This window comes from Ochlerotatus camptorhynchus, unplaced genomic scaffold (genome assembly GCF_037179485.1).
Source record: "Ochlerotatus camptorhynchus isolate MF236.1 unplaced genomic scaffold, CSIRO-AGI_Acam_v1.1 ptg000330l, whole genome shotgun sequence".
Lineage (NCBI taxonomy): Eukaryota > Metazoa > Arthropoda > Insecta > Diptera > Culicidae > Ochlerotatus > Ochlerotatus camptorhynchus.
Window position 1 is genome coordinate 2,889,011 of NW_027040818.1, and position 25,644 is coordinate 2,914,654.

Below are 25,644 nucleotides of genomic sequence, written 5' to 3' on the forward strand. Positions count from 1 at the left end.
GATCAATTTCTGAAGAGAGCCATGTTTCACAGAGGGCAAATGCATCGCAAATTATTGTTATGCACTAAATACTTAAACGAATCTAATTTCGGAATAAGGCTTCGACAATTCCACTGTAGAACAGTGATCAAATCCCCGACCTCGTTTGGAAAATTATCCATCGAAGGAGATGATAGCTGCAAGAAGAGGCCATTTTGAAGTCAATTGCTTCAAGAAGGATTTCACAGTGGGAAGCAATGTGAGGACAATGCTTTTCAGAGGATCAGAAATGTTGAGGTATTTGAGAATACCGTCCACAATGTCATCAAATGAGAACAACCCAGATGAAGAAGGGGTTTCTGTTCTTAAAATTGGGGCATCAGGGGTTTTGGATGTCCCCGGAAGAGGTGGAAAATCCCGGGTATAGTCAATTCTGCGGAATCCAGGAGGAGTAGAAGTCTCCTTTTTTCCACCACTCCTTGATTTGGGCAAGCTGATTTGGGGTTCTTGATTGTCAACTTTCCGCGAACGGATACGTTTTCGTTTCCGTGCAGAAAAACGGAAAGAAGTTCCCTCCTCAGCTAAGCCAGAGTCAGTCTCGTCCTCTGACAAAAGAGAAAAGGGATTTTTGTCATTGGTCGATGGCGTGGCTGTCTTAAGCATTTCTGCAAAAGACCGCCTGGAACGTTCCTTAAGGGAGCGTTTCATTTTGTCCCCGAGCTGTTTGTACGCCGGGCACGACGAGAGAGCATGAGGAGGAGTTCCGTTGCAGTACACGCATTTTGGTGCAGTAGCTGCGCAGGCGCCATCCTCATGCTTCTCCCCGCATGTGGAGCAGCGTGCCTTGTTGCCGCAGTGGGAGGCCGTATGTCCAAACCGCTTGCAGTTCATGACCCGAGGTACAAACAACCGCACAGGAAGACGAAGTTTTCCCAGCTCGAAGTATTGAGGAAGGGCAGATCCAGAAAAGGTCACCCGAAACGAGTCTGTGGGGGTAAAACTCTTTTTACCCTCGCTGAGCGATACTGACTTCATTCTATGAACGGACGGAGGAAGCAAGGGGTTTTTGAATCGGCCAACCGCTTGCTTCTCCAGTATCTCGGGGTTCAGGCTCGCCTCAGTGACCACGCCTTCGATCTCCACATCAGAGGCTGGAATGTACACCCTATATTCCAGTGTGAAAAACTGGGAAACAGCAATTTCATTGGCCTGTTTCAGGTTAGCGATGGTCACACGAAGTTTGTTGTGCCTAACCTTCTTTATTTCGGTCACGGCAGAGAATCGCTTTGTCAGATCATCAGATATTTGAACAACATTCAAGGGTTTGTTTTTGGGCTGAAAATAGACAACCCATGAGCTAGTCGAGTCATTCGGGTAGGCCCGCAATCTGGTGCTTTTCTCAATCTGAGACGACGAACCAGGGATGACATCATCAGTTTTCTGAGATGAATGGTCATCCATGTCGTCTTCCGACAAAACATCCATTTTGTTCTACGCGATGCGAGTAGATAGATTCAGATGCGTAGAACGACAAAAACATTTTGTAGTCAGTTTCGACAACCATGCACTCGTGTTTATTTCAGTTACCGTGGAGACGTAATTTGTGATCAAATTGTTTCATTATTTATGTACGGTCATTATAAATATTTGAAATGAAGTTTCACATTGATCTAGTGATGGCCGATTTTCATTCGAATAATAGAATGCCGAAAAGTAAAATATGTGTAATCGGTTATATCATGCCGATATAAGCATTAACTTCTCCAGATGATTATCACCCATCGTTTCAAACATGTGCTGCACTCTCATTGGTGGAAAAATTACAGCACAGCGAACAAAAAAATAAGCTAAACTGTGATGGTAAGCTTCCTGTCCAGTCTAAAAAAATACCAGTCGCTTATCGCTTGTATAAACGTCACGGGGCTTTCGCTGACGCGATTTTGACAGAGCTTACTCCAGTTGCCAAACAGTTTCGCCAGTGAGGACGCTGAGCCTAGGTCCGTTGCTTTAGGCTTTTTCAATCCGATCCCGTAACCACACACTCAATTTTGAAATCAAGTTCCACCAAAACAAATTACTGGACAGCTTCCAGTAAAACCATGTGCTGCTGTATGTTCAGTAAGCTGTGTGTGTGTGAGCTGTCAAAATATCACTTTTCAATTTTTCGCGTATTCTGTATTGCAATGCAACAGTGCCAACAAGGGTGACCATACCTACCGATTTATCGGTAGTCCTACCAATTTTCGGGATGCATATCGATTCACAGTCGAAAGGTTGAAAACTGCCGATTTTTCACTTTTCCTACCGAGAATCACAGAATTTAAGTAATGCCAAATGTTCAATACCTTGGAGAAATGTAGGTAATGTCGGCCTACATGTCCCTAATTTGGGCCCATCGCTAAAAGTCTGCTATTTATCAATTTTATCTAGATGGACGCGTTATTGGGACGTTACTAATGAATATTTTTGGTTGCTATTGAAAATTTAGTTGATTGCTGAATTTATGTATGTGGGCCCAAATTAGGGACACTTAGGCCAACATTAACTGCATTTCCCCTATGTTTTGTTTTACGCAAGGGGTGGTCACTCTACACACTTGTTTTGCGCCAACTTTTTTCTCAGTGTACCTCAGTGTGCCGCAGTTGTACAGGCAGTGTCAAGAAGTCATTGAACTGACTTTTGATTGCTTGTGAATAATGCCTTGTTTGGCAACCCGGTATTTTAACAGCTTTTATTTTTGTTTTGTTTTTCAATGTTTTCAAAAACGACACGGACTCCAGTTGGGACTACACACTGGATGCATCCGTCTCCAAGGATGCCTGCAACGGACGAGCTCCGTTGCTACACGATCCTTCCATCTTTGGCGGAAGGCCGACCCCGCACAACGAACGTCAATCATTAGTCAACCAACCCTTCTGGGAGCCGGCGGAGGAAATGGATTTGCACCGAATTTTTCACCGCCCGAGTATCATCCGTCGGAAAACTGGAAACCAACACCGGCCAGAACACACGTCGGTCTGATGAAGGACGCACCGCTGACCCGAAACGGACCAGCCAATTTTCCAAGCTGAACTACTTGTCAGAGTCCACCAACTCGTACACCCTGCAGGACAATTCGATCAGCTTCAAGGTCTACAGGGCCTCCAAGAACAATCGCTTCCCATGCTAGCAATAATCGCATTCTCCACTTCTTGAATAACCCACCCGTATGCCATCCGAGGATCTGCTGCTGGCTGCATTCACCACCAAGGGCTGCCACCCGTCGCAAGTGCGAATGTTTCCGCTGAAATCAGGAAGTTCCTCCTCCGGATTGGTCGAGTTCCCGAGCGTAGCCCTGGCGGTGAACGTCATCATGAATTGCAACCACAGCGCGATGATCACAAATGCACAAAACTCCCGTTCATTATGAAGCTGTGCTTCTCCTCCTCCAAGAAGATGAACGGTGAGTGGAGCAACGAGAACACCGAAAACACGTTAGCTTTGAAAGAGCGGAAGCTTATTTTCTGAGAAAAGAAAGGATTTTTCTTTTTCTGGTTACTTAATGTTATGATTCGTAATTATAATTTCTTATTGTGTTAGTGGGAAGTGCAAAAAGGAACGAGAGTAAAAATGTGTTGAACTATTTGAGATTTTGCCAAGACGGTCCTCCAACATTATATGTTAGACGATGGAATGGTTGATGTAGCAGCCACCGCCATGGATGTATACGAGCAGTTTTGTTTGGTTGTTGGATTAAAACTCAAGCACCGCTTGTCGTGACCGGCCCAAGATTTCCAGCATCGACCACGGCTACACAAATTAGCGATGCAGCTGCGGCTGATTCCAATGTTGCTGCTGCTGCTGTTCCTTCTGCTGGTCCGTCTCCTCTAAAATTCGTCAAAAAAGACGGACCAGCAGCAGCGTTGGAAGCAGCCGCAGCCGTGGGAGCTGCATCGCTAGTTCGTGTAGCCATGGCCGGAAACCTCGGTTAGGTCAAGATACCGCTGTCAGATGTTCTTCGTATGAGAGGAAATGTGGATGCGACTGCCGTCACAGGTGTAACGAGACTTGGTGGAGATTCACGGTTGTTTTGAAAATAATTTGACTACACGAATAGAAATCTCCTTATACCTTTTGGCAAATTTCCATTGCTGATTATTCATAAAATGTATAAGTCAACTAATAAGCAGCCCTAATAAAACATAACCATAAACGAACGATAACCCAAATCATTGAACTATTCCACAAATGGTTTGGATGATACCCAGAACACGTCGTTAAGCAAATTAACCATACAATTTTTATTAGGGAGACGCCTTGCACAAAGTTAATAAAGATCATGTGTCAAATGAAATGTATAAGCGGTCACACATACCTTTTATGCATTCTAATAGGACCTATGTGGTTTGTCTTATGGAATGTATAACCCAACAAACAATTTTAGCTGCAGATTAGTTTATACAGCCAAAATTTGCCTTATGCAGCTAATTTTTGCCTGTATAAGCTAAGCTGCAGCTAAAATTGTTTGTTGGGAAGGCTGATGCTTTGGCAAAAATGTATAAGTGAAACACATGAATTAAATAATTGATTTTCGTTTCGTGTAGGAGTGGCAACGTCAATAACAAATTTTGACACATGCACACTGGGCAGGCGTAGAAAAAGTTCAGTGTTGCCAGTAACTTTGAAGATCATAAAAATTGTAACCATGGGTGCCAAACAACGTCAATGACTGCACCCCGATGTGCCCCAGTTTGATTTTGGCACACTGTGTAGAGTGACCAACCCCTTGGTTTTACGTGTAGTCAATCAATTTGATCGAACGCGATGCGTTTTGCAACTTCAATCCAAACGGATGAGTTTGTTTACGTTTAATCTCGCGTTTAATCGACTTTCTCTGTCTGTCTCCTAGCGGAGATGCTATTTTCTGTTTCTCCTTTTTTGGTTTTGGAAAGATTCCCTTTCTTTTCACTTGGCAACAGAGGACTTCTACATCAACTTCAAATGACTTCTAGCGAGAAAAAATAGCGGCTGTAGTAAATTATTAAAACAGTGATTTTGTCAAATTATCTTAAGAAAAAATAGTATAAATTCTCATTACTGATCATTAACAAACGTATCCCATGAAAATTTAATGCTCACTGCATGTTAATGATCATTTCTTCGTGGACCTCTAATAGAATCGTAATGTTTGTTTACTTTTCACGATAGGTAACCGGTTTGACAGTTCAATTTAGACTTGGCCTCACGGCTCTTGGCGTGACTCATTATACACTAGATTAGACTATCCAATGTGTGAGGTTGAAGGACTGATGGCTCGGCTTAAAAGTCTAAAATTGCGGGTGATTTGTTTTCATCCTTCCCCCGCACACAAAGCTTTTAAGTTTTGTGGGAAGCCTTCTTAAGACGGCCTACCGATAACTACCGATAAAAGTTTTGAGAAGGTACCGATAATGAAAAAAAAAATAATCTGGCCACTCTGGTGTCAGCTATCATTCATTACAGGTAAAAACAATGAGAATAATTGCAAATTTATAGTGAACTCAACACTCAGACAAAAATCTACACTAACTACTTTAAAAGTCACACTAAATCGCTATTCGCCTGGTTGACCCATAGCTCGCTATAAAGAGAAAGAATATTATTGCATATTTTGCCCCCTAATTAGACTCCCAGCAGAATAATTTTGTCACACTACAAAATGTTCACACCGTTTTCAGCATACATTGGTTCATTTCGATGCTACAGTTTCATGTAGCGAGGGCGCATTCTAGGGTGGCATATTGAATAATCGGTTTGTTTACCTGCTATTCCCTTTGTACTTTGATGTGTGAACCAACTATCAAATATTTTCACATCAGTCTAAAAACCAATGCAACCCACAATACCAAGTCAGAGAAAAATTAGCAGACAATTTTTCTTGCACTAATACTTAACGGCTGTAATTAAATTAATTCCACTAACTACTGCTTTTATTACATTAATTACACAATGTAGAACATTAACTACTCTTTAACTCCACTAATTACAGTTGAAATTTCGTAATTATAGTATGTACATTAATTACATTTTCAATACTTATAATTACATTAATTACGGATAGATAATTTTAATTACCATCAGTACTACTTCAAAACGCATTAATTACTTTAAGTACTTTTGATTGCATTTTAACTTCAACGCACCGGTTCTTTGTATTGCGTGTCCCTCGGGGCAACTCTCTCTCTACGATGCAGGAAAGATCGAGGTTAGCTGCGCGCACGCTGAGTACACAGCAAAAAAAAATGTAATATCGATCAACGTAATTCAAGCTGATGTATGAAAAAAAGATGTAATAGCAGAAAGCAGATACAATATTATATCAATGGATGTAATTTTGTTCGCAAAATCGATGTACATCGTACAACGTAATATTACATAACCGACGGAATGATCTCTGTGCAGCTGTTTGGATGTAATATTCAACAACTTTTTTTTTCTGTGTAGATAGAAAGACGATTGATGACGATTTTGAAGATTCCTACAAAAAGAAGATGCGTAATGCAAGTACATGTGAATAATGGTAAAAGATTTTCCGAAGATTCATTCACTAGTGAGAGATTTTTCGAGCATCTAGAATTAAGATTTAGAAAGGTCGCCACCCTCGGTTTTAACCAACAATTTTTCTCCAGATTTCCCACCGACATGTTCAAATCGATAGCAATGTGTAGCCGGTGCTGAATCGAGCCCACCTATAAAAAAACGCTCCGGTTCCATCACACGCATCTGCCAAATTTGCTGTCAAACTCTCAAAGCTGCCAACTTTCCGGCACCAGCGAACTGTCACCGATCTAACATGCCTTCCCAAAAAGATCTTTCTTTTCGCTAAAGTGCGTTTGCTAAGACGTGTTGAGGTTTTACCAACAGTCAGCTGAATAAGGTAGTTTTTGGCCCGAATTATTCGTAAATTAGTGCGCAACGGATTGCCTGAACGGTGTACTTTAGGTGGATGTACGGTTTATGTGTGGAAATTAATGAAATGATCGGAAATTCGTCTCGGAAAGTTTCACGTTTTGCTGGAACCGACATCGCAGCGGGAAGAGTGAGGTTATGGCTTCCTGCGCTGCTAGTGTCAAAACGGGATTTGTTTACCAGTGTGAATGTTTCGTTGGTCCCGTTGTGTTTAGGAGATAATCAGAACTCGATTGTGTTGTTTTACGAGGACTAATGGTGTATCGTTTTGCTTTCTCTGTTTCAGGTTCACCAAAATGTCGACCGCAACGATCCGTACCCGCCGGTTCATGACCAACCGTCTGCTGTGCCGTAAACAGATGATCTGTGATGTCCTGCATCCAGGTCTGGCTTCGGTGGCCAAGAAGGAAATCCGTGAGAAGCTGGCCACAATGTACAAGACCACCCCCGATGTGGTGTTCGTGTTCGGATTCCGCACCAACTTTGGCGGTGGCAAGTCGACCGGCTTCGCGCTGATCTACGATACCCTGGACTTTGCCAAGAAGTTCGAACCCAAGCACCGACTGGGTCGCCACGGACTGTTCGAGAAGAAGCGAATGACCCGCAAGCAGCGCAAGGAACGCAAGAACCGTATGAAGAAGGTGCGCGGTACCAAGAAGGCAAAGGTCGGACAGGCCGTCAAGAAGTAAGGTGTTTCTGTGACCTGCCCTTTCTGGAGCTTGCTTGGGGAGCTTTTCCGTGTTTTTCTCTCAGGTGGGAGTTGATAATTCCATCGCAGGAAATGAAAATATAACTTTATGGTTTAAGATAAGTGATCGCGAGTTGACTGTCTTTGTTCAGTGTCATATCACAGTATCCGTTTGAAGGAAGTCGTGGAAGCAGAGTGTCGGATCGTAAATATCCCGATAAAACCAGTTACGGACACAATTTAAAGCAAACCCAACCCACTTCAAAATGTTAACTCAATAGTGGATGCAAGATTGTTTCTTAAATCTAGATGAAGAATTAACTGCACTAATAACTCGGCTGTAATGTTTCCAACTAGGGTAAATGGCTCTAATGTTGGCCTATGGATCTAAGATTGGGCCCATCGTTAAAAATCAGCTATTTATCAATTTTATCTAGATGAACGCGTCATTGAGACGGTACTAATGGATATTTTTGGTCGCTATTGAAAATTTAGTCCAATGCTGCTTTATTTATGGCCCAAATAAGGGGCATTTAGGCCGACATTACATCCGTTTCCCCTATGTTTGTTTTTTAAGATGTTAAACTTCTTATCAAACTACGTGGGGAAAATAACCCGAAATTTAACGTACCTTTTGCGGTGTTCATCTAGATCTAGAAATATAAAAAAATGGATTTCGGAATTCATCAATCAAAATAGTTGGCCTGTTAATATCAACAATCACGCTTTATTCTTTTTCGCTTTCATTGACCCCTTTTTGCCTTTCGCTTTCCCATCGCTCTTTCTATTCAGTTTACTCTTCTTAACCATTTCGTCCAACTGTTCCGGTTTGACAAATTTTCGTTTCTTGAACTTTTTGCTATCAGCTGCTCCCTTGAAACGCTCATCCAACTCTCCGCTCTTAATGCTTCGTTTCCGTAGCTCGTTCTCCTTCTTCGTCCGTTCCTTCCTCTCGGTCGCTCGAGCTTCCTTCTCCTGTTTCCACTTGGCGTCCATCTCGTCCGGGTCCAATCCTTGCTCGATCCACTTCTTCCGCCTGTAGTTGTGCTGCCTCTCGTCAAAGTCCTTGGTGTCCAGGTTCATTTCAGCCTCTCTTCGCGCAACGCTAACCTGCATGAAGATCCGCTCGACCAACCGTTGATCGATCGAATGCTCGGTCAGCTTCGTATTGATCAATCCTTCGATTTCACCCAAAAATTCCAAATCCCTTGGGAACCTAAAAATCGAGATCGCCAAACCTTTCCTCCCGGCCCTGGCCGTTCGCCCAACTCGATGAATGTACTCGTTCGGAACTTTCGGCAACCGGTGGTTCAACACCAGCTGGATGTTCGGAATATCCAACCCACGACTGGCCACATCCGTCGCGATCAAAATCCGAACGTGCTTCGATTTAAACTTGTTCAGCGCCGCCACCCGCTCCTTCTGCCTCAGAAAACCATGCAGGCAAACGTTATCAAACCCGATCGAGTTCAGCGTTATCGACAGGACTTGGCAATCCTTCTTCGAGTTTGTAAAAATCATAACGCTTGCCTCCTCGTGGTCCTCCTTAAACTTCCGCAATGTCTCTATCAGCACCATATCCCGATCATAATCGGCACACAGAATATATCGCTGATCCAGCGTTTCCACCGTGGCCACCTCGCTTTCCTCCGTCCACTCGAACGCATCCTCCCGGATCGGAAACACACTGTTCTCCCGCATGAAATCCTTCAACGTAGCCGAAAAGAACAAATTCTGACGTTTCTTCGGCAAAAATCGATCAATCTCTTGCAAATCCTCATCAAAGCTTCCGCTGAGTACCCGATCAGCTTCGTCCACCACCAGGAATCGCATCGCCCGGAACGAGTACGTATTGCACCCGGTCAAATGGGCCGCTAATCGGCCCGGCATTGCCACCACAATGTGCGGCCGGCTCTGCAGTCGCTGGGCCTCCAGAAGCTGATCCGTTCCACCGGTTATGACACACACTTTCACGCCCATCGGCTGTCCGGCCACGGAAAACTGCTCCGCAATCTGGTGCGCCAGTTCATGCGTCGGAGTCAACACCAGGGCAAAGTTACTGGTCGGTTCCTCACTCAGTTTCTGCAGAATCGGCAGGGCAAAGGCGAAGGTCTTGCCGGAACCGGTTTTAGCTGCACCTATGCACTCCTGGCCATCCAGGATACGTGGGATACATGCCTGCTGGATTGGCGTTGGTCGACGAAGGCCTGTGGAATAGACGGTGTTCAACACTTTTCATTTAGGTCATGCATTCGCGGGAAACTTTACCTAGTTTATCCATCTGTTTGACGATCCATGGTTTCAGCCCGAGCCCGGCGAAACTTGGGTCCGATTTGAGTGCCATTTATTGTTCAGTAAACAGCTAAAACTGCATTTTAGCACTAGAAATCACTGGAAACTTCGTAGCACTTAGCTATACTTTGACACTCGCACGTGTGTTCTGTTTTGATTTTCGATTCCGCCGCTGATGGTGTTTATAGTCTGTTTAGTGCGAGAGCTAGATGCCGAGGAAAAACATCGAAACGTCAAAAATCGTTGCACTCTCTCTCTCTCGTTTCGATTACACTGTAACTGGAAAGTACCCATTAATGGGTGAAAAAGTGCCCATTTCGAAGTAAAGTAGCGCGAAAGGGGCATTTTAAGCAGCGTTGCCAGAACTACAGATAAATCGGTATTTTTACCGATGTTTGACCCTAATAAAAATGCTATGGTTAATTTGCTTAACGACGTGTTCTGGATATCATCCAAACCATTAGTGGATTAGTTCAATCATTTGGGTTATCGTTCGTATATGGTGATTTTTTATTAGGGGAGCTCCACGGATACGAAGCTCCTTATACCTTTTGGCAAATTTCTATTGCTAATTATTCATAAAATGTATACGCCAACTAATAAGCAGACGCCTTGCAAAAAAATTAATGAAGATCATGTATCAAATGAAATGTATAAATGGTCACACGTACCGTTTATGCATTCTAATAGGTCCTATGTGGTTCGTCTTATGAAATGTATAAGGCTGATGTTTTGGCGAAAATGTATAAGTGAAACACATGAATAAAATAATTAGTTTTCGTTTCATATAGGGGCGTCTCACTTTTATAGAAAATTCGTTTATTATTCAGTTCCAACCTGGATCGGGTATCTAGATTGGATCTGCTTGTTTTCTGACAAACGTCAGTTTGATCGTTTGTTTTTAACAGAGCCGATGTTATAATAAGAGTCCCGCCAAGAGAAAATGTTGTGAACAATCAGCACTGTTTGTGATTTATTTTTCGTCAGAGTAAACCTCGGAGTAAACGGCAACCTGATTTTTTGCGTTAGCATCCGATGACTTTCATTTAAAACCTGAAAAATATTCAAACAAGGACTGTTCCGTTTCGCGCAGGCTTGGAACTTGTTGCAAACACATTTTTGTTTGCCAAGGGAGAGTTTTTCGGACATCTGTTATTCGCTCGAAACATAGACTGCTAAAATTTTAAAGATTGTTTTTATATGTCCCACACATGAATGTTTGCAATGTGATCAACAAATGATATCTCCGGAGAACTTTGAGATTTGGGCGTAATTGATTTTGTAAACAAACACGCCAATCACCGATTGCTCGCGAATAAACGTTCAATCTCGCAAACAATCTATACCAAATGATAGAGGAGTAATTCCTCTACCTCTTTGTGTTGTTAGTTTTCGAAATTGAGCTTTGATTTGCGAGAAATCGGTGATTGACGTGTGTCGGACACATACTTAATATGTGTACACATAAAAGCCATGTGTAACCACACATACACACAAAAAATTATCGTTAATTAAAATGAAAAAAACCATTGGTATAATTAAAAGTTTGCGTTGGTTCTTTTTGGTAGAAAGTCTTTAGCATTCAAAACAAAAGTCAGCCAACTTTCAATTCAAAAGTAACTCGTTTTTTACTTTTAAAAGTATGAACTTTCAAATCGAATTGTAGAACTGTCAATATAAAAACCCATGTTTTTTAAATAGACTCACGAAAGGACTTAATTTAAATGATGGGCATTTTTATCGCAACGATGTATGTTTTCATCTCAAATATGAATTATTTTTAATTTGACTGCTATATGCTTTGAAAAAAAATATCAATAAAAATATTTTATTTAATATATTTTCGCTTATTTATATATTTCGATAGGGCACTGCATTGTGGAATCATGGGAAGCATTTTACGCAAATGATACAGTTGGTGATGGTGATGGTGGGAGTAGCCTTCCTTTCCGGCAAGACTGCTCAAAACACATAAATTAGTAAAATCGGAAACAAGATCGAAAATATTCGAAAATTTCATCAACCTACCTCCAAATCCCGTAACTGGAATATCCTTCCGATCCTTCCACCCGATAGCGTCAGAAAAGAAACAAGTGCGCCGGCGGATGAAAATGTGGGAAACTTGAAGAAACTGCTGCTGCTCATGTTAGCTGCTGGTTTCGTTTTTTTTTTCACATGTCCAATTTGGCGGGAAACGGTGGTCCAGTACTGTCAAAAACTTTGCAATGAAGAGGTTTTTGACAGTTTTTCGACTTTTATTCTAAAAAATACACTTTTAAAATTACAAGCTGAAAGTGAAAGAAACACTTTTAAACCAAAAAAATATGTTTTATTTTGAAAATGTTCATAGTTAAAACTACGAAATTTGGGAAACTTTTAATTTGATCATGCATTATTTTTATAGCAACAATTTTTGTTCTTTGTGTGTACTATTCATTTGACTCATAAATTGCAAGTGTTCTTCTGGGTGGATTCTGTTCTAGGAGAGTCTCGCTTTTAGAATGCCCATTGAATATGCATTTAATTTAAATCAAATGCATTTAATTTCCATCGTTTGCATCAACCATTGAGTGGGATGCGAACATCAAAACTAGCCATGCGCTTTTCCGGTGAAAACTATACATTCATCAAGGTGAAGATAAACAAACACACCTTAGAACCAAGAATCAATACGAAAGTAACGATTTTTAAATTGGCTCACTACTTGACTGTTTGTTTTGATTCGCTATGAAAGTTTGACAGATAAAATGAGGGGTTATTGGTTTTTCCTATGTTTCGAGGGGTGAATCGATTAGCTTGGGACAGAAGAGAGTACCAGCAACAATCAATACGAAACTAACGATTTTAAATTGGCTCACTACTTGACTAGCCTATTGGTCCCAAGCAAACGATTAAAGTACCCCATTCTAGTCGAAATTCTACTACTACACAATGTTTGTTTTGATTTGCTATGAAAGTTTGACAGATAAAATGAGGGGTTATTGGTTTTTCCTATTTTTCGAGGGGTGAATCGATTCGCTTGGGACCGAAGAGAGTACCAGAGCTGAGCCAACAAGTTGAGCACGTTATTTCGTGACCTTCTAGTCTTAGAGTTACCTCTATGGTACCAGAGCTGAGCAAAAAAGCTGAGCACGTTATTTCGGGACCTTCTAGTCTTAGAGTTACCTCTATGGTAGAACCTCCGTTGGCAGCATCGGAAATCTCCACCGGAATCATGCGGAAGCTCCTCCTCCTAAAAACACATGAAATTACATTACAAATTTTCTGAAACTTCCGTTGGCAGCACCGAAAATGCGAGAAAACTCCGACGAATTTGGAACATCCGCTGGCAGAATGATTAACCTCCACTAAAATTGTGCAGAACATCCTCAACTGAGAACGCCTCAAAACTCCGTTAAAATTTCCTTAAACCTCCACTAGCAGCATCATAAAGCTCCATCGAAATTTCGCATCTTTTAATGGGCCATACTTTATGTAATTGCAATTTATTTATTTTCCAACATCGACAGACTCAATGTAACCTCAATGTAATGTATGTAGTCAAACCGAGTCAATCGTAATCCTGGTGGATAAACCCTTTATCAAGATAAGACAAAGTTCCTAGAACCTTCGTTGGCAGTCTTCGAAATCATGCAGAACCTCCTCCATCTAGAAGGAAAGAAAAATCCGTTTGAACTTCCAGAAACCCCCGCTGGCAGCTTCCAAACTCACCGAAATCACGCCGTCGATGTTCCCTGGAACTTCCATCTGCAGCATTCAATCTCTTCACTAGTATCGTGCAGAACCTCTTTCACCGATAATGCGTGGAAACTTCGTCGAATTCCGATGGGAACCTTCTTTGGCAGCATCCGAATTTTCGAGGGGAGTTTTGAAGGAGTTTTCATATGTTCAGGGTGAAGAGGATTCCGAAAGATTTCGGTGCTACCAAAGGAGGTTCCAGTGTGCTTCGACGAAGTTTCCACGCATTATCGGTGAAAGAGGTTCTGCACGATACTAGTGAAGAGATCGCGTTTTTGGTGGAGGAGGCTCTGCACGACTCCGGTGGAGATTTCTAATGCTGACACCGAAAATTCCGACGGTTTTTTTCGGCGTTCTCGGTCGAGGAGCTTCTGGAATAATTTTCTCAAGCCAAGAGTGTGGATTTGAGCAAAACCCAAGCGAACAACAAAACAGGACAAAACCCCGAGCAAAACCCTTCATGTATACATGCATGTATTGATGTCACTTAAAGCTACACACAGCAAAAAATGCACTGAAAAAATGCATTTAATTTTTTTTTGTTATAATAAATGCACCACAAGTGATGTGCTCCTATTCTGTTTTTGTGTGGTCACATGAAAATCATGTAGAATCTCACATGGAAATTCGTCAATGAAAATGTGTGGAATTTTATTAGTGTAGGAAAATCCACGAACCCATCATTTTATCTGTCAAAAATTCATAGTGAATCAAAAAAAATCATAGTGTAGTATAGACTAGAATGGGGTACGCTCATCGATGTACTTCCCACATAAACGCGAACCATTTCTCGGCCTTACCGAAAATGGTTAAACATGGTTTATAAACCCTCGCGTATACACAGCAAAAAAAAAAGTAATATGCATCAACGTAATTCACATGATGTACAACAAAACGGATGTAATCAAGAAAAGTAGATGTATAATAACATCCATTTGGATGTCATATTACATCGCTCTTTAAATTACACCGAAACAAAATTACCATTGTCCATTACGTTGCATCTGAGTAATATTCACATATCAATAACATAATTATTGCACAGAATCAGATGCAACCAAGTCATTCCAAAATAGTTGTGTAATATTACACAAAATTTGTGTAATATCATATAATGTTGATGCTATATTAAATCTCGCAACACTGTAAGACTTCGTTCTAGGTGATCGGGAGTGAATGTACTCCACGCATTGCCAGAGGAAGCAGCAACCTGTAAGTTGAAATAATTTTTACAAATTTTAGTTGATTTATTGACGATTTCGCTTTTATCTCTGCAGAACATCCGCGACGAGATTTTTTCATTGCCTTCAACCAGACGGTTAACTAAGCAGAGACGCCATACTTTCTGGGAACCCTCAATGCCGACCAATACTGTTAGTGCTTCACGCAGTGCCGAAGGAAGTCCATCCAGCTAGCTGTACCTTCTACTTGACCCGAATTCAGTAGGAATGCTGATTGTCCATGGTCCATGGCTCCTACCACCCGGTGGTCAGCCCTTCAACACGACGGAGACTAGTCGTTATGCTTTCTGGAAGTCTTTCATGCCAATCAACATTGCGCAGTACTCCACGCAGTACCAGAGGAAGCCGTAATCTGTAACTGAGTAACTGCAGTTTTTACAACTGATTAAAATTTATGTGAGAAAAAAGATAGCAAAGCAATTTAATCAACTACGTATACGTATATACATCGTTTTTTCCTCGGTTTTTTCTTTACATCGCATCACTATTACATCGCTTCGTTTACTTACATCGCTTCGTTTACTTACATCGCATCTGTGTACATCACATATATTACGTCAGAAAAATTACATCGGTTTTGTGTATCACATCATTTGATTCTGCGTACATCGTACAATGTGATATTACACAACCGATGGATTGACCTGGTTGCAGCAGTTTCGATGTAATATTCAACAACTTTTTTTGCTGTGTAATCCCTGCTAAATTTTAACTGAAATGGTTATGCAACTTTACATGAACGTTTGTATGATCAAGTGGAGGGGCGATCAACTTCATAAATCAGCTGAATTGTAAATACACACTTCGGAAAATACACAAAAAAATACTCCAACAAACAATTGCCTATTGAAGAAACGACTTCTTGACGATTTTATTCAACTGCATGCTTAATAATACTTTTACTATTTTTAAAAGGCTTTAGTTTAGGCTTGGTTCACACAAATCTGGAGAATTTATTCAAGCGCAACATCGAAATATTTGGTGCTAAATAAGGTATGTCGAGAAGCGTTTATTCGACTTACAAGAGTTGTAACAGAGCTTATTCGATCATATTTTTGATTATTCAGCGTCTATTGGACATCATTACTTCCTTAAACAGCGATGGTGTAAACATAGAGGTAACTCTAAAGGCCCACCTACATTAGATCCGTTTGCGTTACGTTGACGCAAATTTGACAGTTAGACAATAGATTTAGCTGTCACTTTGCCGCAACGCGTCCGATCCGGATCTAATGTGCATGGGCCTTAAGACTACCCAACAAACAATGTGTGCTGATTAAAGGCTTAACAAGTCATTTTTAAGCTGAAAAAGCATATTTTTGCCTGAATAAGCTCTTGTTCAGCTTCCAATTTTTGTTGGGTAGTAGGTCCCAAAGAAACGTGCTCAACTTTTTGGCTCAGCTCTGGTACTCTCTTCGGTCCCAAGCTAATCGATGTACCCCTCGAAACATAGGAAAATCCACTAACCCTCGCACGAACCCCTCATTTTATCTGTCAATCTTTCATAGCGAATCAAAACAAACATAGTCTAGTCCAAGGTGACTACAAATAGGTGTTCTAATGTGTCAAATTCATGATTCAGCCATGTTGGATTTTTGTATGGGACAGCGACCGAGTTTGTTTACAATTTGCTCTAAAACCGCACTTTTCCCCCCCGCGACCTCCTCGCCTATATAGTGACAAAGCTGTATCACCATTTATATACCCACCATGGTCTAGTCCTAGAGTTTTGACTAGAATGGGGTACGTTAATCGATTTGCTTGGGATCAATAGGCTCGTTAAGTACTGAGCCAATTTCAAATCGTTAGTTCCCTAACATCTAAACACCACGCCTTGGTCAACGCCAGTTAATTTTAGGATAAATAAATTATTTTTTTCCGATTCCGATTAATAAATAAATGCAGATTTTCATCAGTGAACGGAGGTACCGATAATCAAAAAATGGTTCTGGCAGCTCTGATTAGTATTTTTTACAAAACATATCAGGTCTTTTTAAAATATTACGCGAGAAACATCGCATACAAAAACATAAACAAATGCACAGTCATGTCAGTGAAATTCGTGAAATTTCTCCCGTAAAGTTCGGAAATTTTGTTTTCTTTGAAATTAGCCGGTTTTAGGAAAAAATCTTAATTCTTAACTTGCGACTTAGTCGCTAAACGATACATTACTCTTACGCCCCGTAGGTTGGATCGTGGAAGGTTATAAACATTTAAAAGTGTTTCCAAGATGACCGACGCAAGCCAGCAAGAATCAAACGATGGCAACGACACATGCCTGGAAACTGCTTTTTGCATCAAACAGGAGCCGCTGGAGATAGATCCGGATGATTTTTTGGAAGCCAAATATGACTCAATAAGTGTAGTAAGCGGTAATGTAATTGCCCATTTTATCCGTATTACCTAGTTTGTTATCATGGGTGCCTTTCTTTTTAGATACACAAAAAGCATCGCCTTGCAAAGAGAACTTCCAGCTAGAAGTTATGGCTATAAGAGACGTCGATGGAAATTCGTCGGAGCCTGGTAGAAAACGGAAAAAAATCTTGAAACGGTCCTCTAAAAGGCTAAAAATAACGGCTAAAGAAGACGTCGATGATAATGCGCAGGGTCCTTTTAGAAAACGGTGCCGGAAATCGAAAAGGCTGAACATCTCGCCAGAGACAACGAAGCTTTCCTTTCAGTGCCCGAGAAAATATTGCGAGTTTTCTTGTGCGTCGGTTAAAGCTTTAGACTCGCACACTCGTCTTCGACATGAAGAAGCGAACCTCAAAGTAGGTGGAAGAAGAAAACCTCGAAAAATAAAGGATGTGGCCAAAGCAGTGCCAGCGGCCAGCCTAAGCGATGGTGAAGTGGAATCTACTTCAAAGCCAGAAGTCGTTGATGTTTCAGGGTTTGTCGTGCGAATTGAAAAGATTTACAACAAGGGAAGAGTAATGTACGCTTGCAGCAGATGCAAAAATGTATTCCGTAAAAGGGAGACTTGTGAAGCGCACATTGCCAAAGTTCACATGAATATTAAACGATATACCTGCAGCGACTGTGGTCGAGGGTTCGATCGGGCCTTGGATCTGGAAGAACACAACAAAGTTCATACCCGAGAGCGTCCCTTCAAATGTCCAGCAGAAAACTGCACCTACACAGCCTCGTGGACTGGTACTCTGTACAAACACGTTCGTCGTCGTCATAAAGACTATCAGGGGGACCTGACATTGGCAACTGTAGCGAAAGGCGAACTAAGCAAACGCAAAGTAAGAGATAATAATCCCGTTGCGAATGAACCTGCTGGCAGTGTAGCGAAGACAGACGAAACGATTGAAGCTGAACCCGACAATGAAGATTCATTATTAGTACAGATTCCGCCTGTTGAAGACGTTGAAAATGACAGTGGTCAATTGGATTTATACGAAGAGGCCAACATTATCGATAACCGCAACGACAACGTACCTCATTATGCCTGCAAGATCTGTTCGAAGGATTTCGAAAATCTCTATTCCATCAAACGCCATGTCAATGAGGCTCATATCGATGTGAAGAAACGTACCTGTCTGACATGTGGAATAACTTTATCATACAGATACAATCTCAATGTTCACATGAGAAGTCATTCCGGAGAGCGACCACACAAATGCGGGGAATGTGGCAAGGGTTTTCTCAGTACAAGCGATCTCAAAAGACATGCCCGTCGCCTTCAACACGCGAGTGGTATGCCGAAAAAGGAACACAAGTGTATTATTTGTAAGGAAAATTTCGACAGTTCTGGTGACCTAGAGCAGCACGCCTCTATCCATGCGTTACGTGTAACTGATCTCAATGACAGTTATGAACTGACTCCCTACGAGGAAGCTAAACTAACGGTCAGTGATTCTAGTGAGTCACATGTTTACACATGCAACATTTGCGGCATGCAGTTCAGTGTTCTTTCGGCAGCCAAAGACCACGTCAATAAGGATCATAAGGATGTGAAAAATCACAGTTGTATCTACTGTGGATCAACCTCCAACTCACGGACCGCTATGAGGAAGCACATGTTGATTCATGAAGGCAATAAAACATTCAAATGCTTGAATTCACATTGCAATTACGCTACCGAGCAGTACGCAAACTTGCAACAGCACTTCCGTGATTGCGCTAACATTTCCAAGAGAGCGGCTGTTCGCAAGTGCACCATTTGCTGTGTAGAATTTGGAGAGCTAAGCGTCTTACGGGCCCACTTTAAAGTAGCACACAAACTAGCCAACAGTTACAGCTGTGTGCACTGCGAATACTCTTTTGGTAGCCTGGGCGATCTAACAGAGCACATCCTATCGCACGGTGCAATCCAATCGGTGGTTCGGTGTCCCATCGAGAACTGTCAGTTTATCGTAACGTCCGAGGAAGATCGAAGGAAGCATCAGCAATGGCACGAAAAGAAAAACAATCCACTTCCGAGGCCATTCGTCTGCGGTACCTGCGGGAAGGATTTCGATAGGAACGCTAGTCTTATGCGCCATATGAGAAATATTCATTCCAAGTAATAGAGGGACTTCCGCATACATAAAGGTCCTCTTATTTTTCGTATAATAAAATGATTTATAAAGGTAATTTTAGAACCAATCTATTTTGAGAAATTTCAATCTTACCCTACAACTGGCTTGCATGTTATGCCCTAATGACAAGGTTCCATAGAGCTAGACGATCAATCGGTTGCAGTAAAATCAAAGAGGTTTGATTTTACCAGGGGCAACATTGGCTTACAAGCCGAACAACCGAGTCTTTCAAGCAGGTAGTGTCATTGCGCGAAACCTAACCTAAATCTCCCCGTCGCATCCAGTGGGTCCCAGGGCAACTACCATCGAGTCTAGTAGGATCAGTTGGGGCCTCCCTTAGCTCAGTCGGTAAAAGCGCAGCTACAAAGCAAGACCATGCTGGAGGTGGCTGGGTTCAATTCCCGGTCCGGTCTAGGCATTTTTCGGGTTGGAAAATTCCACGATTTCCCTGGGCATAGAAGTATGATTGGACTTGCCACACAATTATACCAATGCAAAAATGGTACAGGCATCGAAAGCTCTCAATTAATAACTGTGGAAGTGCATCTAGAACACTAAGTTGAGAGCACGCAATAAGCTAATATGCGATATGCAATAAGCTTGAAATGCGAAGAAGAAGAAGAAAGAAGGATCAGTTTCAACACTACGTCGACTATGCTGCCCAACCGAAGATGTTGGCCGCTGTCCGCGCTTTATAAAGAAGGGTATATCATGGGCCAGGGATCAACACGTACCCGTATCCTGGCAGGTATGCAATACTCTGAACCTTGATTGATCAACCAACGACCTTATTAGACTCCGTAAGAGATGCCAGATTGTTTTCTATGCAATTCCGTAGACTTATTCAAATCTACGGATTTTTTTAGTCGAAGGTGATTTTTTTTTTAGTTCTATGGTGATATTTTACGTTAAATGAAAAATCGATGAAAGAACTTTTGAAAAATTACTAGGGACAGTCCTCTGGGGTTGTACGCAATGGTGACGTCAGACTACGTGGTCTTATATAATAAATGTTATTTATTAACTGCAGCAGGACTTGTGTTTTAGGTAGGAATAGGAATTTGAGTGGGGTTCTCTCTGTTTATACTTTTTAGTATGACTATGATTGCCCTGAAAAGAAGCTTTTGATGTGAATTTTAGTTGGGATATGTTCAGAAATTTAACTCTTTTGGAAAATCTTGGTGGCCCTGAAAAGGGCCGATGGTAGTACAGGGATGAATACCATGATACTGCTGCACCTGTAGTTTTTGGTATACTTTCACTGATTGCTTCCCGGGGATAAATGTTCAGCCATAACAAGATGTGTGCGTGAGGACTTCCACGGTGCTTAAAACTCAATCGTATGAAGCAGCTTGTTGAAGTACACACAGCACGTGACTGGATCATCATTGACCAGAGTTGCTCTTTGTAGTGCAGTCAATTCCTGGATAGGATCTGTTAAGTCATTGCCATTGCGTCCTTCTGACAATGTAGGAGATTCAACAAATGGGACCACTTCATCTCATTTGCACTAAGTGTGAGGAACATCGTAGGCTTTCCCAATTGTCGCATCATGGTGAACAAATTTATCTTCCTTTGTTACCAATACTGTACTGAATTCGGTATTGATTTGACGAAGGATAGATTTCGCTCAATGTACTGCTTGTCCCCGTGCACTTAAAAGTGCATTGCAAGCCTTCGGAAACTCTAAGGCGTAGAACTTTCACAACAAATGTTGTGGTTTGCCCACACGCCTGTCTTAAGGTGATTCCCTGTAGCGTCCTTGTTCGTGTTACACTTCGCTATTTCACATGTACAAATAATAAGGTTTCTGTGGATGCACGTAGCTGAAACTACTACTTGTTGTTTGCTGCGGAGAAGCAAGCAATGACTGAAATTTGCAGATGTATAAACTTCGTAGATCTTGAGTTGTGTGCTCTTGAAATTGCGAGGTGTGATGAAAAAATGGACTCTACAAGGAAACACCTTAACGACGAGTTTCACTGCACAGCAAAAAAAGTTGTTGAATATTACATCGAAAATGATGCAACCAGGTCAATCCATCGGTTGTGTAATATCACATTGTACGATGTACATCGATTTGGCGAACAAATTTACATCCATTGATGTAATATTGTATCTGCTTTTTGCTATTACATCATTATTTCATACATCAGCTTGAATTACGTTGATCGATATTACATTTTTTTTTGCTGTGTGGATGCCATCATGAAATATGTCATCCGAATCCCTGGCTTGAATTTCCGTAGATGGTCAAAACATATGGCAGGAAAAGCTATCTCTTCGCCGTGCTCGTCATATATTAATGACAGATGAACCCTGTTTTGCACGGGAGCGATCTCCAGGCATTTGTCCTTATTACAAAGGATCGTTTCCTGTTGCCCAAGCAGCAATTCTGTCTCATTATCCACGGCAATGGTTTGCAGCTCAATTTGAGGATCCACTGCAGGGGTTTCAAGACCATCTATGGCGATCTGATCAATAGTGTCAGTGGTGTCGTAATCTAATAAGAAAGCCAAGTTTTAACCGTAGTTTCCTTTATAAAGCCGGACAACTACGACGACTTATGGATTACGTGCTTTTTGATGAACACGTTGAAGGCCTGATCATCATCAAGCTCACGGAGAAGAGAGCGGCGTCTCTCTTACACAACGCAAACAGTAGAACAACATTGAAGCAAAAAGAAAATTATCAAATAACTATCATATGACATATATGATTTCGTTCTAATTCCTCAATTTGGTGTCAATTAAACCATTTCTGATCAAAAATGTTATTACTAGGACATCGTTGTTTGCTACTTTCAGAATTCACACAAGCACACATCAGCAGCTCTTATTATAAGAAAAACTCAAATACATACATTCGTTACGGCCTTCGGTGACAGAGTCGTATGACAGAGCCTGACATAAAACATTGGTACTGTTATTTGAAAGCTTGTTTTGCAAGTGTCGGAAGCAAAGGCAGTCGATTATCACAGAAAATGTGTCGACTACGGTCGACCGACACGACTTTTATTCGCCTTCACACGGCACTGTCGAAAATTTTTCTCTTCAAGCAAAGATTTACAGTATATTATGGGAACTTTCTCCGGAGTGAAGAGTTTCACGCACAGCCTGACGTTTGCTTACGGGATATTTCATAGGAGAGAAGAGCTACAGAGTCGCCGTCAACGTCAATTCTATCAAAAAGCGGATAAGTGAGCAAGAAAACTGTTGTATTCTACTTTATGCTTCTTTTCCCTTTTTTGGAGGCGAACCAGCCCAAGGCTGAAAGCCTCCTTAATAAAGCTAAATAATAATAATAATTCTTTCCCTTCAGAATCAGATTATACTCTAGATTGTAAAATTCGATTCTGAAGGCAGACGTATACTGAAGAAAAATCCGTGGAAACTGTACCGAATTCCGTAGATTTTGCCTACGGATCCGTATTTCCGCAAAAATTTGTAAAATCCGTAGATCTACGGAGATTTCCGTAGATCTGGCATCGCTGTCGAAGCCAGTAGCAACGCACTGGGACCACATTACACATCTCGAAACGAAAGACTTTTTGTACGAACGCTTGTATGAAAAAGTTTTTCTTTTCGAGATGCGCAAAAGACTTCTCTGACGTTTGTGAAATGCACAAGTATTATTAGTGCAAGAAAAACTTTGAATTGATCATTTCAAGAGCAAATTTTCATTACGTCGAATGTAACAAAGGTAAACAAAGTCGAGCTATCAGCACAGACAAACAGACATAACACTCGCAAGTTGATCATCGTACAAGCATTTAGAGGTCAATTTAAAAGTATCGTAGTTGGTAGTACCACCACCTGTGGCGCGCGTAGTCAATTCCCTTGCGTTTGACGTTTACACACTACCGCCATCTGTTCAGCGTACTACCCACCACAGTGTACTCAACAGATGGCGGTAATGTTTTAGCGACGATGTTTTACAGTGAGAAATATACTATGAGTTATGTCTGTTTGTCTGTGCTATCAGTGTCAATCGATGCTCCTGCTATTACACTATATACTGTCCGAATATAGAATCACATCCCATTTTTAAATTTATTTACCAGTCGAATCGCTTTTTGACGTAATCACCTTCCGATCAAAATAGTTTTCGATGTTACTTAAGTCACCCGATTTCTATGGAGATACCGTTTGTCTTAAGTAACAGCGCTGAGAAACCAGTGAAAAGTGTACGTTCGTCGTTTCGCTTTCTCATTATTAAAGTGAATAAATCGAACTGTTTGTTGTTAAGATGATTTCGGTGGTCCTAAAATGATGAATGGGCTGCACGTAAGGAGACGTAATTGATAATTCTCCCGAATATCCTGGTAAATACACTTAGACTTAAGTAACAATAGGGGCCACCAAACGACGTATAATAACTTTTGACTCAAAAACCAGTATTTCTTAGCATGAAAGCTAGCGATTTGCCTTTGTATGATTAAAACCCGGCTAAATATGTTAAACATTGCTATCACTATGAGATCACAGACAAACAGACATAACTCATAGTATATTTCTCACTGTAAAACATCGTCGCTAAAACATTACCGCCATCTGTTGAGTACATTGTGGTGGGTAGTACGCTGAACAGATGGCGGTAGTGTGTAAACGTCAAACGCAAGGGAATTGACTACGCGCGCCACAGGTGGTGGTACTACCAACTACGATACTTTTAAATTGACCGTTAAATGCTTGTACGATGATCAACTTGCGAGTGTTATGTCTGTTTGTCTGTGATGAGATTATATGTGTTTGATTGGAAATAGGAATAACTTTTCGGTCATCAAAACAAAACTTTATTTTTCTCGGATCGGTGCGAATGTTACTTACGACATAATGAAAATTTGCTCTTGATTTTAGATGGTCAAGTTTTGAACCCACCACAACATGCTTTTGGCGCTACTGTATATGGGCGATCAAATGTAAAATACTGTTGTAGCCACAGCACAGTTCGTCAAAAACTCTGCTTTTTCATTGATCCATTATTGATAAATGAAAATGCTGAGGTTCTGACAGAACTGTGCTGTGGCTACCACAGTATTTTATATTTGATCGTCCATAAACAGTAGCGCCAAAAGCATGCTGTGGTGGTTTCAAAACTTGACCATCTAAATTGATCAATTGATCAATAATTTAGATGGTCAAGTTTTGAACCCACCACAGCATGCTTTTGGCGCTACTGTATATGGACGATCAAATGTAAAATCAAGGTTGCAAATACTCATTTCAGTTAAAACAATGTTTTTTTTTTTAGTTATGAAATAATTAGATGCCATGATTATATTTTGAATTGGTAGGATACAAGAAGAGGTTACAATGAATGTATTTGATATATTAAACCTGTTTATTTCACTCCATTAGAGTCACAATCAGCGATTTTTCACACACTCACTCACTCACTCAGCGATCTGAAAATCGCTGATTGTGACTCATAGAAAGCAAAATTGACAGGTTTTATGTTTCAACCGCATACTCTGTAACCTTTTGTAGTAAGTTACAAGTAAAACATGCCATCATAACATCTTTTGGTTTTATTATTCCGAAAAACATTATTTTAGCTAAAATGAGTATTTGCAACCTTGTGTAAAATACTGTGGTAGCCACACCACAGTTCTGTCAAAACCTTAGCATTTTCATTCATCCATTCTTGGAATCGACCGACCCCTTCCAGAGAATGATAACAACAGTGTCGGATTGGCCAGTGACATTCAAATGGTCAGCGAGTATACTGTGCCAAGTTGCCGAGCGTCACAACGTAACTCCCCCCACTGTGGCCAGGTGCCAAAGCCATGCGGAACGGCATGCATTTTACTAATGCACCATACGAATACCCATAAATGCATCACTAAAGGGCTTAGGAAAAGTGGAAGATAATTCTGAGATAGAAAATTAATGATCGAGGAAGGTCCCACCATCAATGTGAGTGGCATCACTGCCATAGTTTTAATTTTCAAAACAAATTTACTTACGCATCTGTTCAATTTCAGCTGCAATTTTACTCGTTGTCAGCATAAAGCAAAGAAAGAAACGTTTAACTTTTACGGTGTGGTGTCGTTTCCTAATTTCCACGCTATTTCAAAACAACCCAAACTTAAGTGTTCACCTACAAAAGGCTGGCAACCCTATCCACACGCGGAGCTCGTTCGCGAATCTTCCATATATTTTACTCCGTGCCCACCCCTGAATAATATAAACAAAGTCGAGTAATCAAATTTTACGCATCAGCTGGTGAGTCGCGATCGACGCCAAGCGAA

General features: G+C 41.2%; 3 protein-coding genes across 3 annotated transcripts; 2 read left to right on the forward strand and 1 right to left on the reverse strand.

Moving 5' to 3' along the window:
* Positions 1-6,766: 6,766 nt before the first annotated feature.
* RpS24 (ribosomal protein S24) lies at positions 6,767-7,717 on the forward strand. The gene is made up of 2 exons (XM_065230302.1): positions 6,767-6,874; positions 7,193-7,717. The coding sequence occupies exon 2, from the start codon at positions 7,203-7,205 to the stop codon at positions 7,593-7,595; it is 393 nt and encodes a 130-aa protein (XP_065086374.1). The 5' UTR covers positions 6,767-6,874; positions 7,193-7,202; the 3' UTR covers positions 7,596-7,717.
* A 597-nt stretch (positions 7,718-8,314) lies between these two features.
* On the reverse strand, positions 8,315-10,023 carry Dbp45A (putative ATP-dependent RNA helicase Dbp45A). The gene is made up of 2 exons (XM_065230671.1): positions 9,863-10,023; positions 8,315-9,801 (listed from the first exon to the last, which is right to left on the reverse strand). The coding sequence occupies exons 1-2, from the start codon at positions 9,936-9,938 to the stop codon at positions 8,315-8,317; spliced, it is 1,563 nt and encodes a 520-aa protein (XP_065086743.1). The 5' UTR covers positions 9,939-10,023.
* Positions 10,024-16,919: 6,896 nt separating this feature from the next.
* Positions 16,920-19,439, forward strand: LOC135708571 (zinc finger protein 93-like). Its single transcript, XM_065230672.1, has 2 exons — positions 16,920-17,237; positions 17,302-19,439. The coding sequence occupies exons 1-2, from the start codon at positions 17,096-17,098 to the stop codon at positions 19,377-19,379; spliced, it is 2,220 nt and encodes a 739-aa protein (XP_065086744.1). The 5' UTR covers positions 16,920-17,095; the 3' UTR covers positions 19,380-19,439.
* Positions 19,440-25,644: the final 6,205 nt, after the last annotated feature.

Excerpts from the sequence above, each read along its gene's own strand:
- RpS24 (XM_065230302.1), top strand. The coding sequence starts at position 7,203 with ATGTCGACCGCAACGATCCGTACCCGCCGGTTCATGACCAACCGTCTG.
- Dbp45A (XM_065230671.1), bottom strand. The coding sequence starts at position 9,938 with ATGGCACTCAAATCGGACCCAAGTTTCGCCGGGCTCGGGCTGAAACCA. Across the intron at positions 9,802-9,862 it reads CAAACAGATGGATAAACTAG|GCCTTCGTCGACCAACGCCA; the intron begins GTAAAGTTTCCC and ends TCTATTCCACAG.
- LOC135708571 (XM_065230672.1), top strand. The coding sequence starts at position 17,096 with ATGACCGACGCAAGCCAGCAAGAATCAAACGATGGCAACGACACATGC. Across the intron at positions 17,238-17,301 it reads CTCAATAAGTGTAGTAAGCG|ATACACAAAAAGCATCGCCT; the intron begins GTAATGTAATTG and ends CTTTCTTTTTAG.